General features: G+C 45.2%; 1 protein-coding gene across 2 annotated transcripts in view; it reads left to right on the forward strand.

The window, feature by feature from the left end:
• The window catches only part of ern1 (endoplasmic reticulum to nucleus signaling 1), a 94575-nt gene that overhangs the window by 63706 nt on the left and 9510 nt on the right, over positions 1-21359 (forward strand). For both annotated transcript variants that reach the window (XM_085963940.1, XM_085963941.1), the window contains 5 exons: positions 1708-1798; positions 5314-5503; positions 6040-6139; positions 9131-9330; positions 12527-12674. In XM_085963940.1, the coding sequence (XP_085820066.1) occupies positions 1708-1798; positions 5314-5503; positions 6040-6139; positions 9131-9330; positions 12527-12674 (729 nt within the window). The remainder of the gene's footprint in view (positions 1-1707; positions 1799-5313; positions 5504-6039; positions 6140-9130; positions 9331-12526; positions 12675-21359) is intronic.

Here is a 21359-nt window from a genome sequence, read left to right on the forward strand (position 1 = left end):
GCTGAATGGCCTCCTTCTGTGCTGTACTATTCTATAAAGGAATCAAAATTAAAGAACAATTAGGTTAAAAATGATATAGCATTCATTGTGGGAGAAATTGTTTAACAAATCTTTATAAACTTTGTTCAAATATGCATTTGTATTCAGTGAGATCAGGTACCCAGTGTCAACACTCTGCACTCGGTCAGGTATAGCACGGTTAAATGCAGATTAGAACGCTCTCTACTCTGCCCTCCCTTCCAAATTGCACCCCCTGATGCTTAAGTGCATCATTTCTCTGTCTGGCTCTGAATTACTGCATTTTGCGCTATGGGCCTAAGCCTACTAAAGCACGGGACTCAAACTCTCCCAGCTTGTTTCACATCAACTATTTTTAACCGACGTTTTGCACATTCTGCTATCACTTGCTCAATCAAGTGTTGTACCTGGGAGTCATTCTTTCAAGAGAATTGTCAAGTGCAGCCAGTCCATTGTGATTTGGTTTTGAAAATCCTATTTAATTTTATTTGCTAGGAGAAAAATAAATCAAATGGTTATATTCAGTTTATAATGGTCTGCTAGCCAAGTCTCAATGTTTTGAGACTTTAGGCCTTTGACAGGACAGACTACATAGCAAATTTTGTGATTATCAGATTTTTTTGGATCCTTTGGAGTTGGAGAACCCTACTGCCATGCAAATGAGTAATTCCATACAAGGTTACTGTTCAGTGGCGTTTTATTTGAAGCAAACATTATAATTTGATTACATTCTGCACAGTGTGGGTCTTTGGCTCCTTCCCAAAATCATTATTTTCAACAGACTGTTCTTTGTTAGATTAACTAGTTTACATAGTAACCATTCTAGTAACTGGGCTGCCGCACTGAAGCCTTAACTAGGAGACTGGAGTTTGAATCTTCATATTCACTAGATTCTACCCTGTTGCAGGGAGTGTCGCTGTGTCCGTCAGGTTGTCTGGGGAAGTGAGGCAATCCCAGTCTTGCCTGTTGAGCTGAGCACTGGCCACGTTAATGGTCAAGATGTCCACTGGCTGGAGTTTACCATCTAGGAGAATAATGTAGTTGGAGGATGTTCAGGCTCGCGAAAGAAGGCAAGACACCTTTAAGGAAAATGTGCTGCAAGTCTGTGATGGCAGCAGGATTGAAACTCCTCCCAGTGAAGGTTCTATCACAAAGCAGTGTTTTCACTCCAGGTGCTGTCCTGTTTCTGCTGTGGCAGTAATTAAAATAGCATCACCCAGCTCGCCCCACTTCAATTGCATATCTTGCATTATTTAGTGTACAGAAGAGAATAGTTCAGACCCTCTTTCCTCCTCGAGTGGAGAATGCCCAGCAACCAGTGGTTTGCAAAAAGAGAAACAAATAGCCCGTGGGTGCTTCACTTAAAGATTCAAACATGCAATTCAGATTTCATTAGGACAGTGGGGTGACAGGGCCTGGGGAACATATGTGGGACATATGCTCATCACACCCGACACCAACAACATCCTAGCTGAGCAGTCAGCCCATTAGTGTCTCGCTCGTGGTCAGGAGAATTAAACTGAACCAGTGCAGGTGAACATGTCACACCTGTGTGCCTCCTAGAGATCAGTTCTACAGTGACATTGATGAAGACCTGGCCTTATTCAGAGAAGTTCAGTCACTGCCTTATGATTGCATCATGTCCCGGAGTGGAAACAATAGCTTTATCTTATTGCCTTTGTTCCTCAGATGACGATTCTGATATTGTCAGAGTTGGAAAGATTTTGTTTCATCCGAAAGACGTGCTGGGACATGGTGCTGAAGGAACTATCGTGTTCAAGTATGTTTGATTCATTTTCAGAATTTGGAATATATATATATATTCATAATCCTTGGAGGAAGATAGTTTAGTGGGAAAAATATTTTTCCTCCTGATCGATACACTACCAAGCAAATTGGCATAGGGTCAATAGGATCAGGGAGATGAATGCGTGGCTCAGTGTGGGAGAAGTGGGTTTCAATTCGTGGGGCACTGGCACCAGTACTGGGGAAAGAGATGGACTACACCTGAACCATGCTGGGACCAGAGTTCTAGCGAATCGAATAACTAGGGAGGTAGATAGGGCTTTAAACTAAATAAGAGGGGGTTGGGGGGAGGGTCCCGGTGGAGAGAAATCTAGAATGCTAAAGAGAAAAGACAAGGAAGCAGTGCAGGAACGTGATTGGGGTAAGGATAATCCGATTGTGTCAGGAAGGGACAGAGCGTACAAACAAAGGAGGGCACTAACATAGGGTCTGGGTAAGAAACAATGGTAATAAGACAAATAGGGCCATAGTAAAAACAAATGTTGATGTCTAAAAATGTTAAAAAGACACATCTAAAGGCACTGTATCTGAATGCACAAAGCATTCGTAATAAGGTAGACGAATTAACAGCGCAAATAGATGTAAACGGATACGATATAATTGCGATTACGGAGACATGGCTGCAGGGTGACCAAGGCTGGGAGCTGAATATCCAAGGATATTCGATATTTAGGAAGGACAGGCAAAAAGGAAAAGGCGGTGGGGTGGCGTTGTTAGTAAAAGATGAAATCAGAGCAATAGTGAGCAAGGATATTGGCTCAGAAAATAGAGATGTAGAATCAGTCTGGGTGGAGCTAAGAAGTGCCAAGGAGCAGAAAACATTGGTGGGAATTGTCTATAGGCCTCCAAACAGTAGTGGTAATGTAGGGGACGGCATCAAACAGGAAATTGGAGATGCATGTAACAAGGGTACTACAGTAATCATGGGAGACTTTAATCTGCATATAGACTGGCCAAACCAAATTAACAATAATACTGTGGAGGATGAATTCCTGGAGTGTGTACGAGATGGTTTTTTAGACCAGTATGTTGAGGAGCCAACTAGGGAACAGACTATCCTAGATTGGGTATTGTGCAATGAGAAGGGGTTAATTAATAATCTTGTTGTGCGGGGTCCTTTAGGGAAGAGTGACCATAGCATGATAGAATTCTTCATTAAGATGGAAAGTGAAGTAGTCCAATCTGAAACTAGGGTCCTAAATCTAAACAAAGGAAACTACGAAGGTGTGAGGAGTGAGTTGGCTATGATAGATTGGGGAGCTTCATTAAAAGGCATGACAGTGGAGAGGCAATGGCTAACATTTAAGGAACAAATGCATGAATTGCAACAGTTATACATTCCTTTCTGGTGCAAAAACACAAAAGGAAAAGCGTCCCAACCAGGGCTAACAAAAGAAATGAAGGATAGTATTAGATCCAAAGAGGAGTCATATAAAGTTGCCAGAAAAAGTAGCAAGCCTGAGGATTGGGAGCAGTTTAGAATTCAGCAAAAATGGACCAACAGATTGATTGAGGGGAAATATAGATTGAGAGTAAACTTGCAAGGAACATAAAAGCGGATTGTAAAAGCTTCTACAAGTATGTAAAAAGAAAAAGATTAGTGAAGACAAATGTAGGTCCCTTACAGTCAGAAACGGGAGAATTTATAATGGGGAACAAAGAAATGGCAGAGCAATTAAACAAATACTTTGGTTCTGTCTTCGGAAGAGGACACAAATAACTTCCCAAAAATGCTAGGGAACCAAGGGTCTAGTGAGCAGGAGGAATGAAAGGAAATTAGTATTAGTAAAAAAAAAATAGTGCTGGAGAAATTAATGGGACTGAAAGCCGATAAATCCCCAGGGCCTGATAATCTGCAACCCAGAGTACTGAAAGAGGTAGCCATGGAAATAGTGGATGCATTGGTTGTCACCTTCCATAATCTATAGAATTTTGGAACAGTTCCTGCAGATTAGAGGGTGGCAAATGTAACCCCACTATTTAAAAAAGGAGGGAGAGAGAAAACCGGGAACTACAGACCGGTTAGTCTAACATCAGTAGTCGGGAAATGCTAGAGTCTATTATTATAAAGGATGTGATAACAGGACACTTAGAAAATATCAACGGGATTAGACAAAGTCAACATGGATTTATGAAAGGGAAATCGCGTTTGACAAACCTACTGGAGTTTTTTGAGGATGTAACTGGTAGAATAGATAAGGGAGAACTAGTGGATGTGGTGTATTTGGATTTTCAGAAGGCCTTTGATAAAGTCCCACATAAGAGGTTAGTGTGCAAAATTAAAGCACATGGGATTGGGGGTAATATACTGGCATGGATTAAAAATTGGTTAACAGACAAGAAACAGAGTAGGAATAAATGGGTCTTTTTCGGGGTGGCAGGTGGTTACTAGTGGGGTACCACAGGGATCAGTGCTTGGGCCCCAGCTATTCACAATATATATCAATGATTTGGATGAGGGAACCAAATGTAATATTTCCAAGTTTGCTGACGACATGAAACTAGGTGGGATTGTGAGTTGTGAGGAGGATGCAAAGAGGCTTCAAGGCGATTTAGACAAGTTGAGTGAGTGGGCAAACACATGGCAGATGCAGTATAACATGGATAAATATGAAGTTATCCACTTTGGTAGAAAAAACAGAAAGGCAGAGTATTATTTAAATGGTGATAGATTGGGAAATGTTGATGTACAAAGGGACCTGGGTGTCCTTGTACACCAGTCACTGAAAGCAAACATGCAGGTGCAGCAAGCAGTTAGGAAGGCAAATGGTATGTTGGCCTTCATTGCAAGAGGATTTGAGTACAGGAGCAAGGATGTCTTACTACAGTTATACAGGGCCTTGGTGAGACCACACCTGGAGTACTGTGTGCAGTTTTAATCTCTTTACCTAAGAAAGGATATACTTGCCATAGAGGGAGTGCAGCGAAGGTTCACCAGACTGATTCCTGGGATGGCAGGACTGTCGTATGAGGAGAGATTGGGTCGACTGGGCCTGTATTCACTGGAGTTTTGAAGAATGAGAGGGGATCTCATTGAAACGTATAAAATTCTGACAGGGCTTGACAGACTGGATGCAGGGAGGATGTTTCCCCTGGCTTGGGGGGTTTAGAACGAGGGGTCACAGTCTCAGGATACGGGGTAGTACATTTAGGACTGAGATGAGGAGAAATTTCTTCACTTGGAGGGTGGTGAACCTGTGGAATTCTCTACCCCAGAAGGCTGTGGAGGCCAAGTCACTGAATCTATTTAAGAAGGAGATAGATAGATTTCTAGACACATCAAGGGGTATGGGGAGAGAGCGGGAATATGGTATTGGGATAGAGGATCAGCCATGATCATACTGAATGGCGGAGCAGGCTCAAAGGGCCGAATGGCCTACTCCTGCTCCTATTATTTCTAAAGCCAGCTATCTTCCTTTAAGTGACTTTGATCCAGATTACTTTTTAAAGATCTAACTTTTTGTAACGTTGGTAACTTGCCCTCTCAAGGGGCAAGTTTGATGATCGATATGTTGCAGTGAAAAGGATTTTGCCAGAATGCTTCAGCTTTGCAGACCGGGAGGTACAGCTGCTCCGCGAATCAGACGAGCACCCGAATGTAATCCGCTATTTCTGCACGGAGAAGGACCGCCAGTTCCAGTACATAGCCACAGAGCTCTGCGCAGCCACTCTGCAGGAGGTGAGTTCTCTGGGATGCCTTGGGCAAGATTGCTACAGGATGTGGACAAAAAAAAACAACGGAGGCAAATTTTATTGAGAATGAGATCCAAAGATGACATTTTGGGACGTCCAATGTACAGTGTCAAAGAGTGGCAGGAGCTGCGGGTCTGTGCTGGCAGTTCAACACTTAATGTTCTGTCATTACTGGGGAGGCACCAAGTGAAAGATTTATCACTTCCCACAGAGCTCCCGGGCCCACTGCCCATGTGTCCAAAAGGTGCGGTTCATTCCCTTTGAGAAGATAAAGGAGAAGCTAGCGAGCAGTGCTGGCAAAAGCTGCCTCAGGTTGCAGAGTAGAAGAGATAAGCGAGAAAGGAGAGAGATGCAAAAGAGTTTGGGAGGCATGTCATTACCAGCTTGTTTCAGTCCCACCCAGTTTTGTTGTAAAAAGAAATTCTGCAGAACCCGAGGTTTTCTTAAAATGCTTTGTTTTGTGTGTCTCGTTTGTAGGTAATTCTTTTGTCAGAAATAACAACTTTCTTTGCTCTTTCTCAGTATGTTGAACAAAAGGACTTTGATCGCCATGGTTTGGAGCCGATTCCTCTACTTCAACAAACCACATCGGGCCTGGCTTATTTACACTCACTGAATATTGGTAAGCAACACTGCAATCAGCAATTTAAAACCCCCCAAGGGGCACACAGCAGCATGTACCCACACACTTACCATTCGATAAATCACCCACACACTCACCGTTCGATAAATCACCCACACACTCACCATTCGATAAATCACCCACACTCTCACCATTTGATAAATCACCCACACTCTCCCCGTTCGATAAATCACCCAACACTCCGCGTTCGATAAATCACCCAACACTCCGCGTTCGATAAATCACCCACACTCACCGTTCGATAAATCACCCAACACTCAGCGTTCGATAAATCACCCACGCTCTCGCCGTTCGATAAATCACCCACACTCTCACCGTTATATGGAGCACCCATAGTCTTGCTAAAGTGTGGTGCCCAGAATGGGACACAATACTCCAGCTGAGGTCTAACCAGTGTTTTATAAAGGTTTGGCATGACTTCCTTGCCTTTGTACTCTCTTTTTCGATTAATAAAGCCAAGGATCCCGTCTGCTTTTTTAACAGCCTTCTCAACTTGTCCTGCCACCTTCAAAGATTTGTCATTCTAACCACTCACTGGGTTAAAGATGTTTTTCCTGAATTCCTTATAGGATTTATTAGTGACTGACCTCTCCATCCTCGGCCTCTTACACTGTTCCAATGAAGCTCAACGTAAGCTCGAGGAACAGCACCTCATCTTTCGATTAGGCACCTTACAGCCTTCTGGACTCAACATAGTTCAACAATTTCAGACCATAACCTCTGCCCCTATCCATTTCCCCCCCATTTATTTTTTCTCTCTCTCACATGGCAGCTGCCATTTACACTTTCATCTAGAGCCATCTTTTGTTTCTTAACTTCTCCCATTACCATCTCCTTTTGCCTTGCACCATCTCTTAATCTCTCAATGTCTCTTAATCTCTCCTGCCTTCCATCCTATCACAGACCTTCCCTTTTGTTCTTTCCTCCCCTCCCCCCTTTCCCTGCCCCCACACTTGCTTAAAAACTTGCTCCATCTCCAGCTTTTTCCAGTTCTGACAAAGGGCCATCGACCTGAAACATTTCTCTCTCCACAGATGCTGCTTGACCTGAGTATTTCCAGCATTTTCTGTTTTTATTTTATATTTATGGCTCCTAGTTTTGGATTCCCCCACAAGCAAAACATTTTCTCTACATCTACCCTATCAAACCCCTTCATAATTTATAAGACCTCTATCGGGCACCCATCAGTCTTCTCTTTATTGGCAGAAAAGAGCCTCAGCCTGTTTAGTCTTTACTGATAGTTAGAACCCCTCAGTATTGGTAGCATCCTTGTAAATCTTTTTGCACTGTTTCCAGTGCCTCTATATCCTTTGTGTAATATGGAGACCAGAACTGTGCACAGTGCTCCAAGTGTGGTCTAACCAATGATTATTTTCCTCCTCCCACTGTATGTTTGTACCAAGATATTTGCTCCCTTACCTGAAGGTGGTGACTCTTACTGGATTGCAGTTCTAGGAGACTGAGTAGGCGTTTGATATCTGCCCATGGTCAGGAGCAGGAACCCTGTCTGTGTTTACTCTTCCTCCCACCCCTCCGCCCCACCCGAGCTGAAATGAGCTAATTCAGCAGAGTCCAGGGATCAAGCGGTGGGTCCTGCTAATGAGAGGTTCAGACCATACAGCGCATTGACTCGTCCATTGCAGGAGCAACACTTGGTCTTTCAGTAATGGGAATGTCGAAGTGTAGATTAAAACACGTTTGCCTAACCTTCCCACAAATTAATAGTTTACCATCCAGTGTCCAGTATTAAAAATGTTGATTCCAAGTGGGTACAGTAGTCTAGGTGTTATGACTGGACTAGCAACTCGAGCAAAGATCGAGAGTTCAAATCCCACCGTGGCAAATAATGGAAGTGTATTCAACAGCTGCCAATCTGTGGGCTGGCACAGGGATAAAAAGACCATGAAAGTAACTGGTGCCCTGGTTCACTGATGTCCTTCAGGGACGGGAACCTGCCATCCCTACCCGGTCTGTGTGGTTGATTCTTGATTTCGTCTGAAGCAAGTCACTCTCAGTATAAATGCGGCTTTGCCAGCATCACCATATCCCAAGAACAACTCTCACATTTGTATAACTGCATTTTTCACTAAGTGCCATTTTAAAAATTCATTCTCAGGACGTGGGCAAGGCCGGCATTTATTTGCCCATGTTTGATAGAACTGGCTCGTTAGGCTATTTCAGAGGGCAGCTAAGAGTCAACCACGTTGGTGTGGGACTTTTTGTTTTATTCATTCACGGGATGTGGACGTCGCTGGGCTGCTTGTTGAACTGCTGCAAGACAACGGAGTGACTCGCTGGGCCATTTCAGAGGGGCAGCTAAGAGTCAACCACATTGCTGTGGGTCTGGAGTCACATATAGGCCAGACCGGGTAAGGACGGCAGATTTCCTTCCCTAAAGGACATTAGTGAACCAGATGGGTTTTTACAACAATCTGGTAGTTTCATGGTCACCATTACTGATACTAGCTTTTTTTATTCCAGATTTATTTAATTAACTGAATTTAAATTCCCCAGCTGCCAATTTGAACAAGTCTCAGTAGTCCAGGTCTACTGGATTACTAGTCCAGTAACATAACCATGATGCTACTGTATCCGGTAGTCACACACAGGCCAGACTGGGCAAAGACAGCAGGTTTCCTTCCCTAAAGGACATTAGTGAACCTGTTGGGTTTTTATAACAATCCGACAGCTTCATGGTCACTTTTACTGATGCCAGTTTTTTATTTCTAGATTTTTGTAAAACTGAATTAAATTCTCAAACTGCCCACAGTGAGATTTGTAATCTTCTCTGGATTGTTAGTCCAGTAACAGAACCACTACACTACCGTACCCTTCTACAACTTGACTTGACTCTACAATGCTCTTCTGAAGGGATAGTGCAGCTCCAGTGCTTCACTGCGCTTTCTAATGCTCGTTATTTAACTTTTCATTGTCATTTCAAAGTGTGTAAAATGCCAAAACACTTATTAGTTCACAGAGACTTGAAACCGCACAACATATTAATCTCTATGCCCAATGCCCATGGGAGAGTGAAAGCCATGATCTCTGACTTTGGCCTCTGCAAGAAGCTGGCAGTGGGCAGGCACAGCTTCAGTCGCAGGTCTGGTGTGCCCGGCACTGAGGGTTGGATTGCGCCAGAGGTGCTGAATGAGGACTGCAAGGCAAATCCGGTGAGTTAACCAGAGCATCGTACTGATCGGGGTCAACACTGCCAGCAGGTGGGTACTCATTAAGATGGGTGTCTGATAACTCCCAGTTTCCACAGTCTGGAGATGCTGGGAAAGAATTTCACCAAATTCACATAGGGAACAGGAGTCGGCCAAGTTGGTGTCTCGTGGAAAAACTACAGCTCGAAAAACAAAATGCCATCAACCCAGAGCCATCTCAATTCCTGTGTTGCACCATGCCTTTTATACTCCTGGTCACCAGGGAGGTGTGATGGATCTATCTCCACTTGTGCGGCTGATCAAAGGACTTGCGAGATTGTCACTGGTCAACTTTACAAGTGGAGATCACCAGGTCGGTTCAGATGGAAAAAAGACATTCAACCCATTTGACCTCGTTCTGCCAGGATTCCAGCTCTACCGTTTTCCTCGAAGAAATGAGCTGTTTTTTAAGGGAGCCCAGTCTTGGCCTCAACCATCCTTTCTGCCAACTTGTTCTGGTTTTAGTGTACCAGTGCTGGCAGGATATTGATCATGAATACAAATCCATGGCTAATTGATTTTGATGTTCAGAGCCCGTTAGTCAGACCGTCCGTCGCTGTCCCTCACTGGAAACAGAATTTGACACCTGGGCCGTGAATATCTAGTGAGACGCTGATGAGTTAGTACAGACAATGGAGACATAAGGCATTGCGATGAAAGCCCGGTGTGTCAGAGGTAAATCAGGGTGGGTTACTTACACTGCAGCTTTCATCTCAGCTTCTACATTATGTACACATTTACAACTCGAGACGCACCCCGGTCCCCAGCCCTCACTCAGCAGCTGTACTGCGGGCTGGAGTGATTTGCAGTGTCTAGGATCAGCACTCATTGAACAGTGGTCTTGATCACGCAGTGCTGTTTGGCTGCTTTCTACACAGCTCAGATGAGGCTGGATAATCGGAAGTGATTACAAGGCAATTGAAGGTTAATGTGCCCAATCATGGGAGTGCTTTAACTCAGCTGAACCCTGAGCTGAGAAATTAACAGGAATTTACAGTTGATATTTCACTTTCTACACTCTCCTTTACCTGGGGGAAATCTGGGATCAAATCCAGTCCTGACTGGATGTAAGTTTTTTTTTTAATTCTAAGTTTTTTCGGCTGTAATGCTCCTGTGTGATATGAGTTGGGACAGTCTCAACCCAGTTCCCAATGGAAGCTGGTCACAGCGCAACACTGCCCCTGATTCAGCCCGTATTCACACTGCATAGCAGTTCGATTCAGAGAGGTGACGAGGGAATTGGAAGTGTAGCACGGGTGCAGTGGCGGGTGCCTTTCTGAGGGTGGTGGTGTTGAGGCAGTGCAGAGGGAGCGTTACTCTGCTGCTGGTCTGTGCTGTACCTGACCTGAGTGCTCAGTGCTTGCATTGGACACAGAGCGGGCGTGTATTCCATTCACTCCAGTGATATCGCCCATTTTCCGAGCAAATAAAGTCACCAAACAAAATTAGATTGAAAACGCTGAAAACAGACAGCATGGTTTTATGAAGGGGAAGTCATGTTTGACAAATTTGCTTGAATTCTTTGAGGATGTAACAAACAGGGTGGGTAAAGGGGAACCAGTGGATGTGGTGTATTTGGACTTCCAAAAGGCATTTGACAAGGTGCCACACAAGATTACTGCACAAGATAAAAATCACGGGATTGGGGGTAATATACTGGCATGGGTGGAAGATTGGCTATCTAACAGAAAACAGAGAGTTGGGATAAATGGTTCATTCTCAGGTTGGCAATTAGTAACTAGTGGTGTTCCGCAGGGGTTGGTGCTGGGACCCCAACTCTTTACAATCTATATTAACGATTTGGAGGAGGGGACCAAGTGCAACATATCCAAGTTTGCCAACGATACAAAGATGGGAGGGAAAGCAGTGTGAGGAGGACATAAAAAACCTGCAAAAGGACATAGACAGGCTAAGTGAGTGGGCAGAAATTTGGCAGATGCAATATAATGTTGGAAAGTGTGAGGTTATGCACTTTGGCAGAAAAAATCAAAGAGCAAGTTATTATCTAAATGGAGAGAAACTGCAAAGTGCTACAGTACAAAGGGATCTGGGGGTCCTGGTGCATGAAACACAGAAGGTTAGTATGCAGGTACAGCAGGTGATCAGGAAGGCCAATGGAATCTTGGCTTTTATTGCAAGGGGGATGGAGTATAAAAGCAGGGAAGTCTTGCTTCAGTTATACAGGGTACTGGTGAGGCCACACCTGGAATATTGCGTACAGTTTTGGTTTCCATATTTAAGAAAAGATATACTTGCTCTCGAGGCAGTTCAGAGAAGGTTCACTCGGTTGATTCTGGCGATGAGGGGGTTGACTTATGAGGAAAGGTTGAGTAGGTTGGGCCTCTACTCATTGGAATTCAGAAGAATGAGAGGCGATCATATAAGATTGTGAGGGGGCTTGATCGGGTGGATGCAGGGAGGATGCTTCTACTGATGGGTGAGACTAGAACTAGGGGGCATAATCTTAGAATAAGGGGCTGCCGTTTCAAAACTGAGATGAGGAGAAACTTCTTCACTCAGAGGGTAGTAAATCTATGGAATTTGCTACCCTAGAGAGCTGTGGAAGCTGCAACATTAAATAAATTTAAAACAGCGATAGACAGTTTCCTAGCTGATAAGGGAATTAGGGGTTACGGGGAGAGGGCAGGGAAGTGGACGTGAGTCTAGGTTCGGATCAGCCATGATCCTATTGAATGGCGGAGCAGGCCCGAGGGGCCACATGGCCTACTCCTGCTTATGTAAAATACACAGCAGGTCTGTCAGCATCTGAAAAAAAAATACTGTCTTAAAAGGGTCATTACTCAAAAGCTGTCTTGCTGTGTATTTCTAGCAGTTTCTGCTTTTATTTCAGATTTTCAGCATCTGCAGTTTTAAAATCTCATTTATATATAAAAAAAAAGTATTTCAACTCAATGACCAACTATTTCCCACCAAGATTACATACAGCCCATTCATTAGAGTCTGTGTGAAATCCTGCTGCAAACTACAGCATTAACTAGGACACTGTTTTCAGCTTTGAAGAAAATTCCCTTGTCATTGAAATTGAACAGAAAAGGATTCTAAGTTCTCCGAACATGATATCGCAGCCATGTTTTCCTCCAAAGAGGAATTGAGTCTGCTCGGTGATCCATTATACAAATAAATGTTTGATTTTCCCCAGACGTGTGCGGTGGATATTTTCTCTGCTGGCTGTGTGTTCTATTATGTGATCTCGGAAGGGAGTCACCCATTTGGAAAGGCCCTGCAGCGACAAGCCAATATTTTACTGGGCGTCTGCAACCTTCAACGTTTAAAACCTGACTTGCACGGTAAGTGATACTGTCTTATCGGTGTTGTTTTAAAAATTAATCAGTAATCGGTGATGCAATGCATTGCAGCTTCATTGCGCCACTCCACGGGGCCATCGAACGCTGCTTTGTGCACGTGATTCCCCAGATCTCGAAGCAGAGGTCAGGCACTTCCCTCATGGGGTGCGAGGGAAAATCAGACAACAGCCATCACAAGCCAAGAGATTAGCCATTGCTGAAGGAAACAGCTGATCATCTAGACTGGATTTCTAATGCTCCCTCACACCCAGTCTTGCTGCCTGTCCCGTCTCAGACTTTTAACTTGATACACGCTGGATATTGCGCTAAGAACTTAAGAATTAGGAGCAGGAGTCGGCCATTCGGCCCCTCGAACCTGTTCTGCCATTCAATGAGATCATGGCTGATCTTCAACCTCCTCTCCACTTTCCTGCACTATCCCCATACTCCTTGATTCCCTTAATATCCAAAAATCTATAGATCTCTGTCTTGAATATACTCAACGACTGAGTCTCCACAACCCTCTGGGGTAGAGAATTCCAAAGATTCACCCCCCTCTGAGTGAAGAAATTTCTCCTCATCTCAGTCCTAAATGGCCGACCCCTTATTCTGAGACTGTGACCCCTGGTTCTAGACTCCCCAGCCAGGGGAAACATCCTCCCTACATCTACCCTGTCAAGCCCTGTAAGAATTTTGTATATTTCAATGAGATCACCTCTCATTCTTCTAAACTCCAGAGAATATAGGCCTAGTCTACTCAATCTCTTCTCATAGGACAGTCCCGCCATCCCAGGAACCAGTCTGGTGAACCTTCGTTGCACTCCCTCTATGGCAAGTATATCCTTCCTTAGGTAAGGAGACCAAATCTGTACACACTCACCAGGTGTGATCTCACCAGGGCCCTTTTTAATTGCAGTAAGATGCCTTTACTCTTATACTCAAATCCTGTTGTAATAAAGGCCAACACACCATTTGCTTTCCTAATTGCTTGCTGTACCTACATGTTAACTTTCAGTGATTCGTGTACAAGGACACCCAGGTCCCTCTGAACACCAACGTTTCCCAATCTCTCTCTCCATTTAAAAAATACTCTGCTTTTCTATTTTTCCTACCAAAAGCATAGCAAAGCATATGGAATCTTGGGTTTCATAAATAGAGGTATTGAGTACAAAAGTAGAGAAGTTATGCTGAACCTTTATAAAGCGCTGGTTAGGCCACAACTGGAGTATTGCGTCCAGTTCTGGTCACCACACTTTAGGAAGGATGTGAAGGCCCTTGAGAGGGTGCAGAGGAGATTTACCAGAATGGTTCCAGGGATGGGAGATCTTAGCTACAAGGACAGGTTGGAGAAGCTGGATTTGTTTTCATTAATGCAAAGGAGGTTGAGGGGTGATTTGATAGAGGTGTACAAGATTATGACGGTTTGGATAGGCTAGATGGGGAAAGGCTGTTCCCACTAGTTGATGGTAGAAGGACTAGGGGACACAGATTTAAGGTTTTGGGCAAGAGATACAGGGGGGACGTGAGGAAAAACTATTTTACGCAGCGAGTGGGGATGACCTGGAATTCGCTGCCGACGGAAGTGGTGGAAGTGGACGCACTCAATGTTTTCAAGAGGAGACTGGATAGGCACTTGAGGGAAATAAACTTGCAGGGCTACGGGGATAGAGCGGGGGAATGGGACTGACTGGATTGCTCTACAGAGAGCCGGCACGGACTCGATGGGCCGAATGGCCTCCTTCTGTGTCGTTATGACTGACTCTAAAATAGTAAAATATTTTACAGGCGCGTCAATAAAAAAAGGAAGGTTGGGATGGGAATAGGGCCATTAAGGGATAGACAGGATAATACCACAGGTAACGATAGAGATGGCAGAAATATTAAATAATTATTTTGCTTCAGTATTTACCAGGGAGATAGAACAGGTGGACATGACATTGGATGATGAGATTCGTAATGCGATAAGTGCATTTAAAATAAGAGGGGATATATAAAATAAACGAATCAAACTCAGAGGATAAAAGCCCTGGTCCGGATGAATTGCATCTACGTATTTTAAAAGAATCTAGGGAAGAGATAGCAGAGGCATTACTACACGTATTTAATAATTCTTTAGAAAAAGGTGTAGTGCCAGAGGACTGGCGGATAGCTAACGTAATACCGATATTCAAGAAGGGGGATAGATAACATGTCCAGGGAATTATAGACCAGTCAGCTTAACATCGGTGGTAGGAAAAATAATAGAATCCCTACTAAAGGAGAAAATAGAAGAACATCTAGAAACCAAAAATATAATAAGAATAGTCAGTATGGATTTCAAAAGGGAAAGTCTTGCTTGACCAACCTCATTGAATTTTTTGAAGAGGTATTAGAGAGAGTAGTCAAGGGTAATGCAGTAGATTATGGAGGCCTTGAGTGCAGACCAGGGGCTGTGAACACTCTGTGTCTCTGCATCACTGGGAGTCGTCAGGTTGTTTGTGAGGCACAGGCTGAATAAGGCTTTCTTAGCGGGGTCTTTGAGTGCTCCAGCGTTAATTTTCCTGCGGCATTGTTTCTGTTGCCGCCGCTGTTTTGGGGCTACATTGATGGAGATGACGGAGCGGATTAGGCGTTGGTCTGTCCAGCAGTCATCAGCTCCTGTCATGGCGCGGGTGATGCGGACGTCCTTGTGGTCCCTCGCTCGGACGATGACGTAGTCCAGCAGATGCCAGTGCTTGGAGTGAGGGTGCTGCCATGAAGCCTTGTACTTGTCTCTCTGATGGAACAAGGTGTTGGTTATGACAAGGCCATGTTCTAAGCATTTCGTCAGGAGGAGGGTACCGTTGGAGTTGACTTTCCCTACCCGCTCTCTGCCAATCACACCTCCCCAGAGGTCTGTGTCCTTTCCAACTCTGGCGTTAAAGTCGCCAAGGAGGATCAGCTTGTCGCCCATTGGGACTCGGGACAGGGATTGTTCGAGGCTGGAGTAGAATTCTTCTTTGGTCTCGTCTGTAGCTTCCAGTGTTGGGGCATACGCACTGATGACCGTAGCGCACTGGTTCCGGGCTAGGGTGAGCTGTAGAGTCATGAGGCGTTCGTTTATTCTGCAAGGGGAGTCTCTGAGACGCCCAACAGTTCAATTTTTATGGCGAAGCCTACCCCATGGAGGCGGTGTTCTTCTTCAGGTTTGCCTTTCCAGAAGAAGGTGTAACCACCGCCTTGCTCCTTGAGCTGGCCTTCCCCTACCCGGCGGGTCTCACTTAGGGCAGCGATGTCAATGTCAGAACATCTGAGCTCCCAGGCAACGATAGCAGTACGGCGTTCCGGTCTGTCACTGTTGGGGTTGTCCATGAGGGTCCCGATGTTCCAGGTCCCGAACGTCATTTTAAAGGGTGGAAGATGCCTGTGCGTGAATTGTTTTAACGTGGGGTGGCCGTTGCACACCAGCTACGACACGAGTGTCCTCAACTCCATCCCACAGCATGATATCCGCCACCATCTCAGCAGAACCCCAGCCCAGCATGAGGTTGAAAAGGCCATCCGACAACTGAAGAACAACAAGGCCTCAGGAGCAGATGGAATCCCTGCCGAGGCACTAAAGCATGGTGGAGAAGTATTACTGGCGCGAATTCATGAACTCATTTCTCTTATCTGGAAGGAGGAGAGCATGCCAGGGGATCTCCGAGACGCCGTAATTGTGACTACCTTCAAGAAAGGTGACAAGTCCGATTGCGGTAATTACAAAGGAGGTTCCCTGCTGTCTGCCACAGGGAAAGTCATCACAAGAATCCTCCTCAATCGCCTTCTCCCAGTGGCCGAAGAGCTCCTCCCAGAGTCGCAATGCGGATTCCGCCCACTAAGGGGCATAATAGACATGGTCGTCACCGCACGTCAATTACAAGAGAAATGCAGGGAACAGCACCAACCGCTGTACATGACCGCCTTTGATTTCACAAAGGCCTTCGACACACTCAACCGTGAGGGATTATGGAGTGTCCTCCTCAAATTCAGCTGCCCTCAAAAGTTTGTCACCATCCTCCGCCTGCTTCACGACGACATGCAAGCCGTGATCCTGACCAACGGTTCCACCACAGACCCAATTCACGTACGAACCGGGGTCAAGCAAGGCTGTGTCATCGCACCAATGCTCTTCTTGATCTTCCTTGCTGCAATGCTCCATCTCACCCTCAGTAAGCTCCCCACTGGAGTGGAGCTAATTTACAGAACAAACGGGAAACTGTTCAACCTCCGTCGCCTCCAGTCCAGATCCAAGGTCGTCCCATCCTCTGTCATCGAATTACAGTATGCAGACGATGCTTGTGTCTGCGCTCACTCGGAGGTCGAACTCCAAACCATTGTCAACACCTTCACCAAAGCAAAGCGTATGAGAGCATGGGCCTTACACTAAACATCCGTAAGACAAAGGTCCTCTGCCAACCTGCCCCCGCCACACAGTACTGCCCCCCGATTATCAAAATCCACGACAAGGCCTTGGACAATGTGGACCACTTTCCATACCTCGGGAGCCTACTGTCAACAAGGGCAGACGTCAACAACAAAGTCCAACACCGCCTTCAGTGTGCCAGTGCAGCCTTCGGTCGCCAGAGGAAGAGAGTGTTTGAAGACCAGGACCTCAAACCCGGCGCTAAGCTCATGGTCTACAGAGCAGCAGTGATACCTGCCCTGCTGTATGCCTCAGAGACATGGACCATGTACAGCAGGTACCTCAAAGCACTGGAGAGAGGTACCACCAACGCTGCCTCCACAAGATCCTGCAAATCCATTGGCAGGATAGGCGCACCAATGTCCGTGTTCTTGCTCAGGCCAACATCCCCAGCATCAAAGCTTTGACCACACTCAATCAGCTCCGATGGATGGGTCACATTGTCCGCATGCCCGATACGAGACTCCCAAAACAAGCGCGCTACTCGGAGCACCGGCACGGCAAGAGAGCCCCAGGTGGGCAGAGGAAACGCTTCAAGGACACCCTCAAAGCCTCCTTGAAAAAGTGTAACATCCCCACCGACACCTGGGAATCCCTGGCCCAAGACCGCACAAAGTGGAGGAGAAGCATCTGGGAAGGCGCCGAACACCTCGAGTCTCTTCGCTGGGAGCAAGTGGAAGCCAAGCGCAGGCAGCACGTCAACCCAAGCACCTCACCCACCCACCCGCCCTTCAACCACTGTCTGCCCCACCTGTGACAGAGACTGTAGGTCCCGCATTGGACTCATCAGTCACCTGAGAACACATTTTTAATGTGGAAGCAAGTCATCCTCAGTTCCGAGGGACTGCCTAAGAAGAAGGAGAATGCAGTAGATGTAATTTATCTGAATTTTCAAAAGGTCTTCGATAAGGTACCCCATAATAGACTGATGAACAAGGTCAGAGAATGCAGAGTTAGGGGACAAGTAGCAGAATGGATTGCTGGCTGGCTTCAAGACAGAAAGCAGTGAGATGGGGTAAAGGGTAACTATTCACAGTGGCAGAAGGTGGGTAGTGGTGTTCCACAAAGATCAGCGCTGGGACCACTGCTGTTCACAATTTACATTAACAATTTAGACTTTGGAATCAAAAACACAATTTCTAAATTTGCGGATGACACCAAATTGGAGGGATAGTCAATACCGAGGAGGACTGCAACAAATTACAGGAGGACATTAATAAACTTGCAGAATGGGCATATAATTGGCAGATGAAGGTCAACACATAAATGTGAGGTGTTACATTTTGATAAGAAGAATCGGGAGGTCACATCACTTGGAGGGTGCGAGCCTAGGTGGGGTCGAGGAACAAAGGGACCTAGGAGTATAAATACACAAATCACTAAAAGTAGCGACACAGGTTAGCAAGGCCATAAAAAAAGCAAACCAAGCACTAGGGTTTATTTCTAGAGGGATAGAATGGAAAAGTAGGGAAGTTATGCTAAACCTGTATCAAACCTTGATTAGACCACACTTGGAGTACTGTGTACAGTTCTGGTCGCCATATTAAAGAAAGGATATAGAGGCATTGGAGAGGGAGCAGAGAAGATTTACAAGGATGATACCAGAAATGCAAGGGTATACATATCAGGAAAGGATGAACAGGTTGTATCATTTGGATAATCATAATTTAATAGGACAAAGTCAGCATGGTTTTATGAAGGGGAAGTCATGTTTGACAAATTTGCTGGAGTTCTTTGAGGAAGTAACATATAGGGTGGATAAAGGGGAACCAGTGGACGTAGTGTATTTAGACTTCCAGAAGGCATTTGACAAGGTGCCACACAAAAGATTATTGCTTAAGATAAAAAATCACAGGATTGGGGGTAATATTCTGGCATGGATAGAGAATTGGCTATCTTAACAGAAGGCAGAGAGTTGGGATAAATGGTTCATTCTCAGACTGGCAATCAGTAACTAGTGGTGTTCCGCAGGGGTCAGTGCTGGGTCCCCAACTCTTTACAATCTATATTAACGATTTGGAGGAGGGGACCGAGTATAACATATCAAAGTTTGCAGATGATACTAAGATGGGAGGGAAAGTAGTGAGTGAGGAGGACATAAAAAACCTGCAAGGGGACATAGACAGGCTAAGTAACTGGGCAGAGATTTGGCAGATGGAATACAATACTGGAAAGTGTGAGGTTATGCACTTTGGCAGGAAAAATCATAGAGCAAGTTATTATCTTAATGGCAAGAAACTGGAAAGTACTGAAGTACAAAGGGATCTGGGGGTCCTGGTGCACGAAACTCAAAAGGTTAGTATGCAGGTGCAGCAAGTGATTAAGAAGGCCAATGGAATGTTGGCTTTCATTGCTAGGGGAATAGAATATAAAAATAGGGAGGTATTGCTTCAGTTGTACAAGGTATTGGTGAGACCGCACCTGGAATACTGCGTACAGTTTTGGTGTCCATACTTAAGAAAGGACATACTTGCTCTCGAGTCAGTACAAAGAAGGTTCACTCGGTTAATCCCGGGGATGAGGGGATGGACATATGAGGAGAGGTTGAGTAGATTGGGACTCTACTCATTGGAGTTCAGAAGAATGAGAGGCGATCTTATTGAAACATATAAGATTGTGAAGGGGTTGGATCGGGTGGATGCGGGTAGGATGTTCCCGATGATGGGTGAAACTAGAACTAGGGGGCATAGTCTTAGAATAAGGGGCTGCTCTTTCAAAACTGAGATGAGGAGGAACTACTTCACTCAGAGGGCGGTAGGTCCATGGAATATGCTGCCCCAAAAAGCTGTAGAAGCTACATCATTACATAAATTTAAAACAGAAATAGACAGTTTCCTAGAAGTAAAGGGTTACGGGGAGTGGGCAGGAATTTGGACATGAGTCTAGGTTCGGATCGGTCATGGCCCTGTGGGTAGCGGAGCGGGCCCAGGGGCCGTGTAGCCTGATCCTGCTCCTATTTCGTGTGTCTAATTCTGTTAGATTCAGGAGATGGTTCTGTGATAGTAGATTGGCGGTTAGGATCAGATCAGCCATGATCTTATTGAATGGCGGAGCAAGCTCGAAGGGCCTAATGGCCTACTCCTGCTCCTATCTTCTATGTTTCTATGTAAATCCAATAGGGAATTCAGAAGAAACTTCTTTACCCAGAGAGTGGTGAGAATGTGGAACTCGCTACCACAGGGAGTGGTTGAAGCAAATAGTATAGATGCATTTAAGGGGAGGCTAGACAAGCATATGAGGGAGAAGGAAATAGAGGGTTATGCTGATAGATTTAGATGAGGAAAGACGGGAGGAGGCTCGAGTGGAGCATAAATGCCGGCATGGACTGGTTGGGCCAAATGGCCTGTTTCTGTGCCGTATATTCTATGTAGTTACTAATTTAACAAAGTAAAGTTATAGCAATTTACAGTTTCTTAGCTACCTTAGAGACTGAAAAAAAACCTGTAATATTCACCAACCAATCACGTACCTGCTGTCCTGTGATGTCACTCCTCGATTATTTTTTTCCTCTGCTCCGTCCCCGACCAGGCCCGCCCTCGCCACTGCTCTCGGTGAGTTTGGGCCTCTCTCCGCTCTTTATCCCTGGCTCCGCTCTGTCTCTGACCAGGCCCGCCCTCGCCGCTGCTCTCGGTGAGTTTGGGCCTCTCTCTCTCCGCTCTTTATTCCCCGGTGCTCCGCTCCGTCTCTGACCAGGTCCGCGCTCTCCGCTGCACTCGGTGAGTTTGGGCCTCTCTCTCCTCTCTGTCCCCGACCAGGCCCGCTCTCACTAATTAGTTTTATCTGTAGTTAGATTTTGATAGACTCCCCTCCGTGCTTCCTGCTTGTCATTGTCTATCACACCCTTTCTTTGAAGGGCTGCCCTCATACCGAAAAATTATTTGGTAAACCTTTCTCCTTTGCAGGCCTATTCTATGATTCTAAAAATTGTATCAAAACATTTAACTGTTTTGACACGATAGCAAAATACTGCAGATGTTGGAAATCCGAAATAACAACAGAAAATGCTGGAAAAACTCAGCAGGTCAGGCAACATCCGTGGAGAGAAATTTGAGTTGACGTTTCGGGTTTGACCCGTAACTGTTTTGACAGTTTGTGACACAGCGATGCACACAATGCCTGGCTCATCTCTGTCCCCAACCATTAAAGTTAATACATGATTGTCACTTAACTTCTGTTTCAATACAGTAAATCATTGGTACTGATTTTTGTCTGTAACAGTGAGGTTTCTAATTTCCAAATTTGTTTAAATCAGTAATATTGATAGA

Source organism: Somniosus microcephalus, chromosome 21 (assembly GCF_052327205.1).
Source record: "Somniosus microcephalus isolate GS21.2 chromosome 21, FLI_Smic_1.0, whole genome shotgun sequence".
Lineage (NCBI taxonomy): Eukaryota > Metazoa > Chordata > Chondrichthyes > Squaliformes > Somniosidae > Somniosus > Somniosus microcephalus.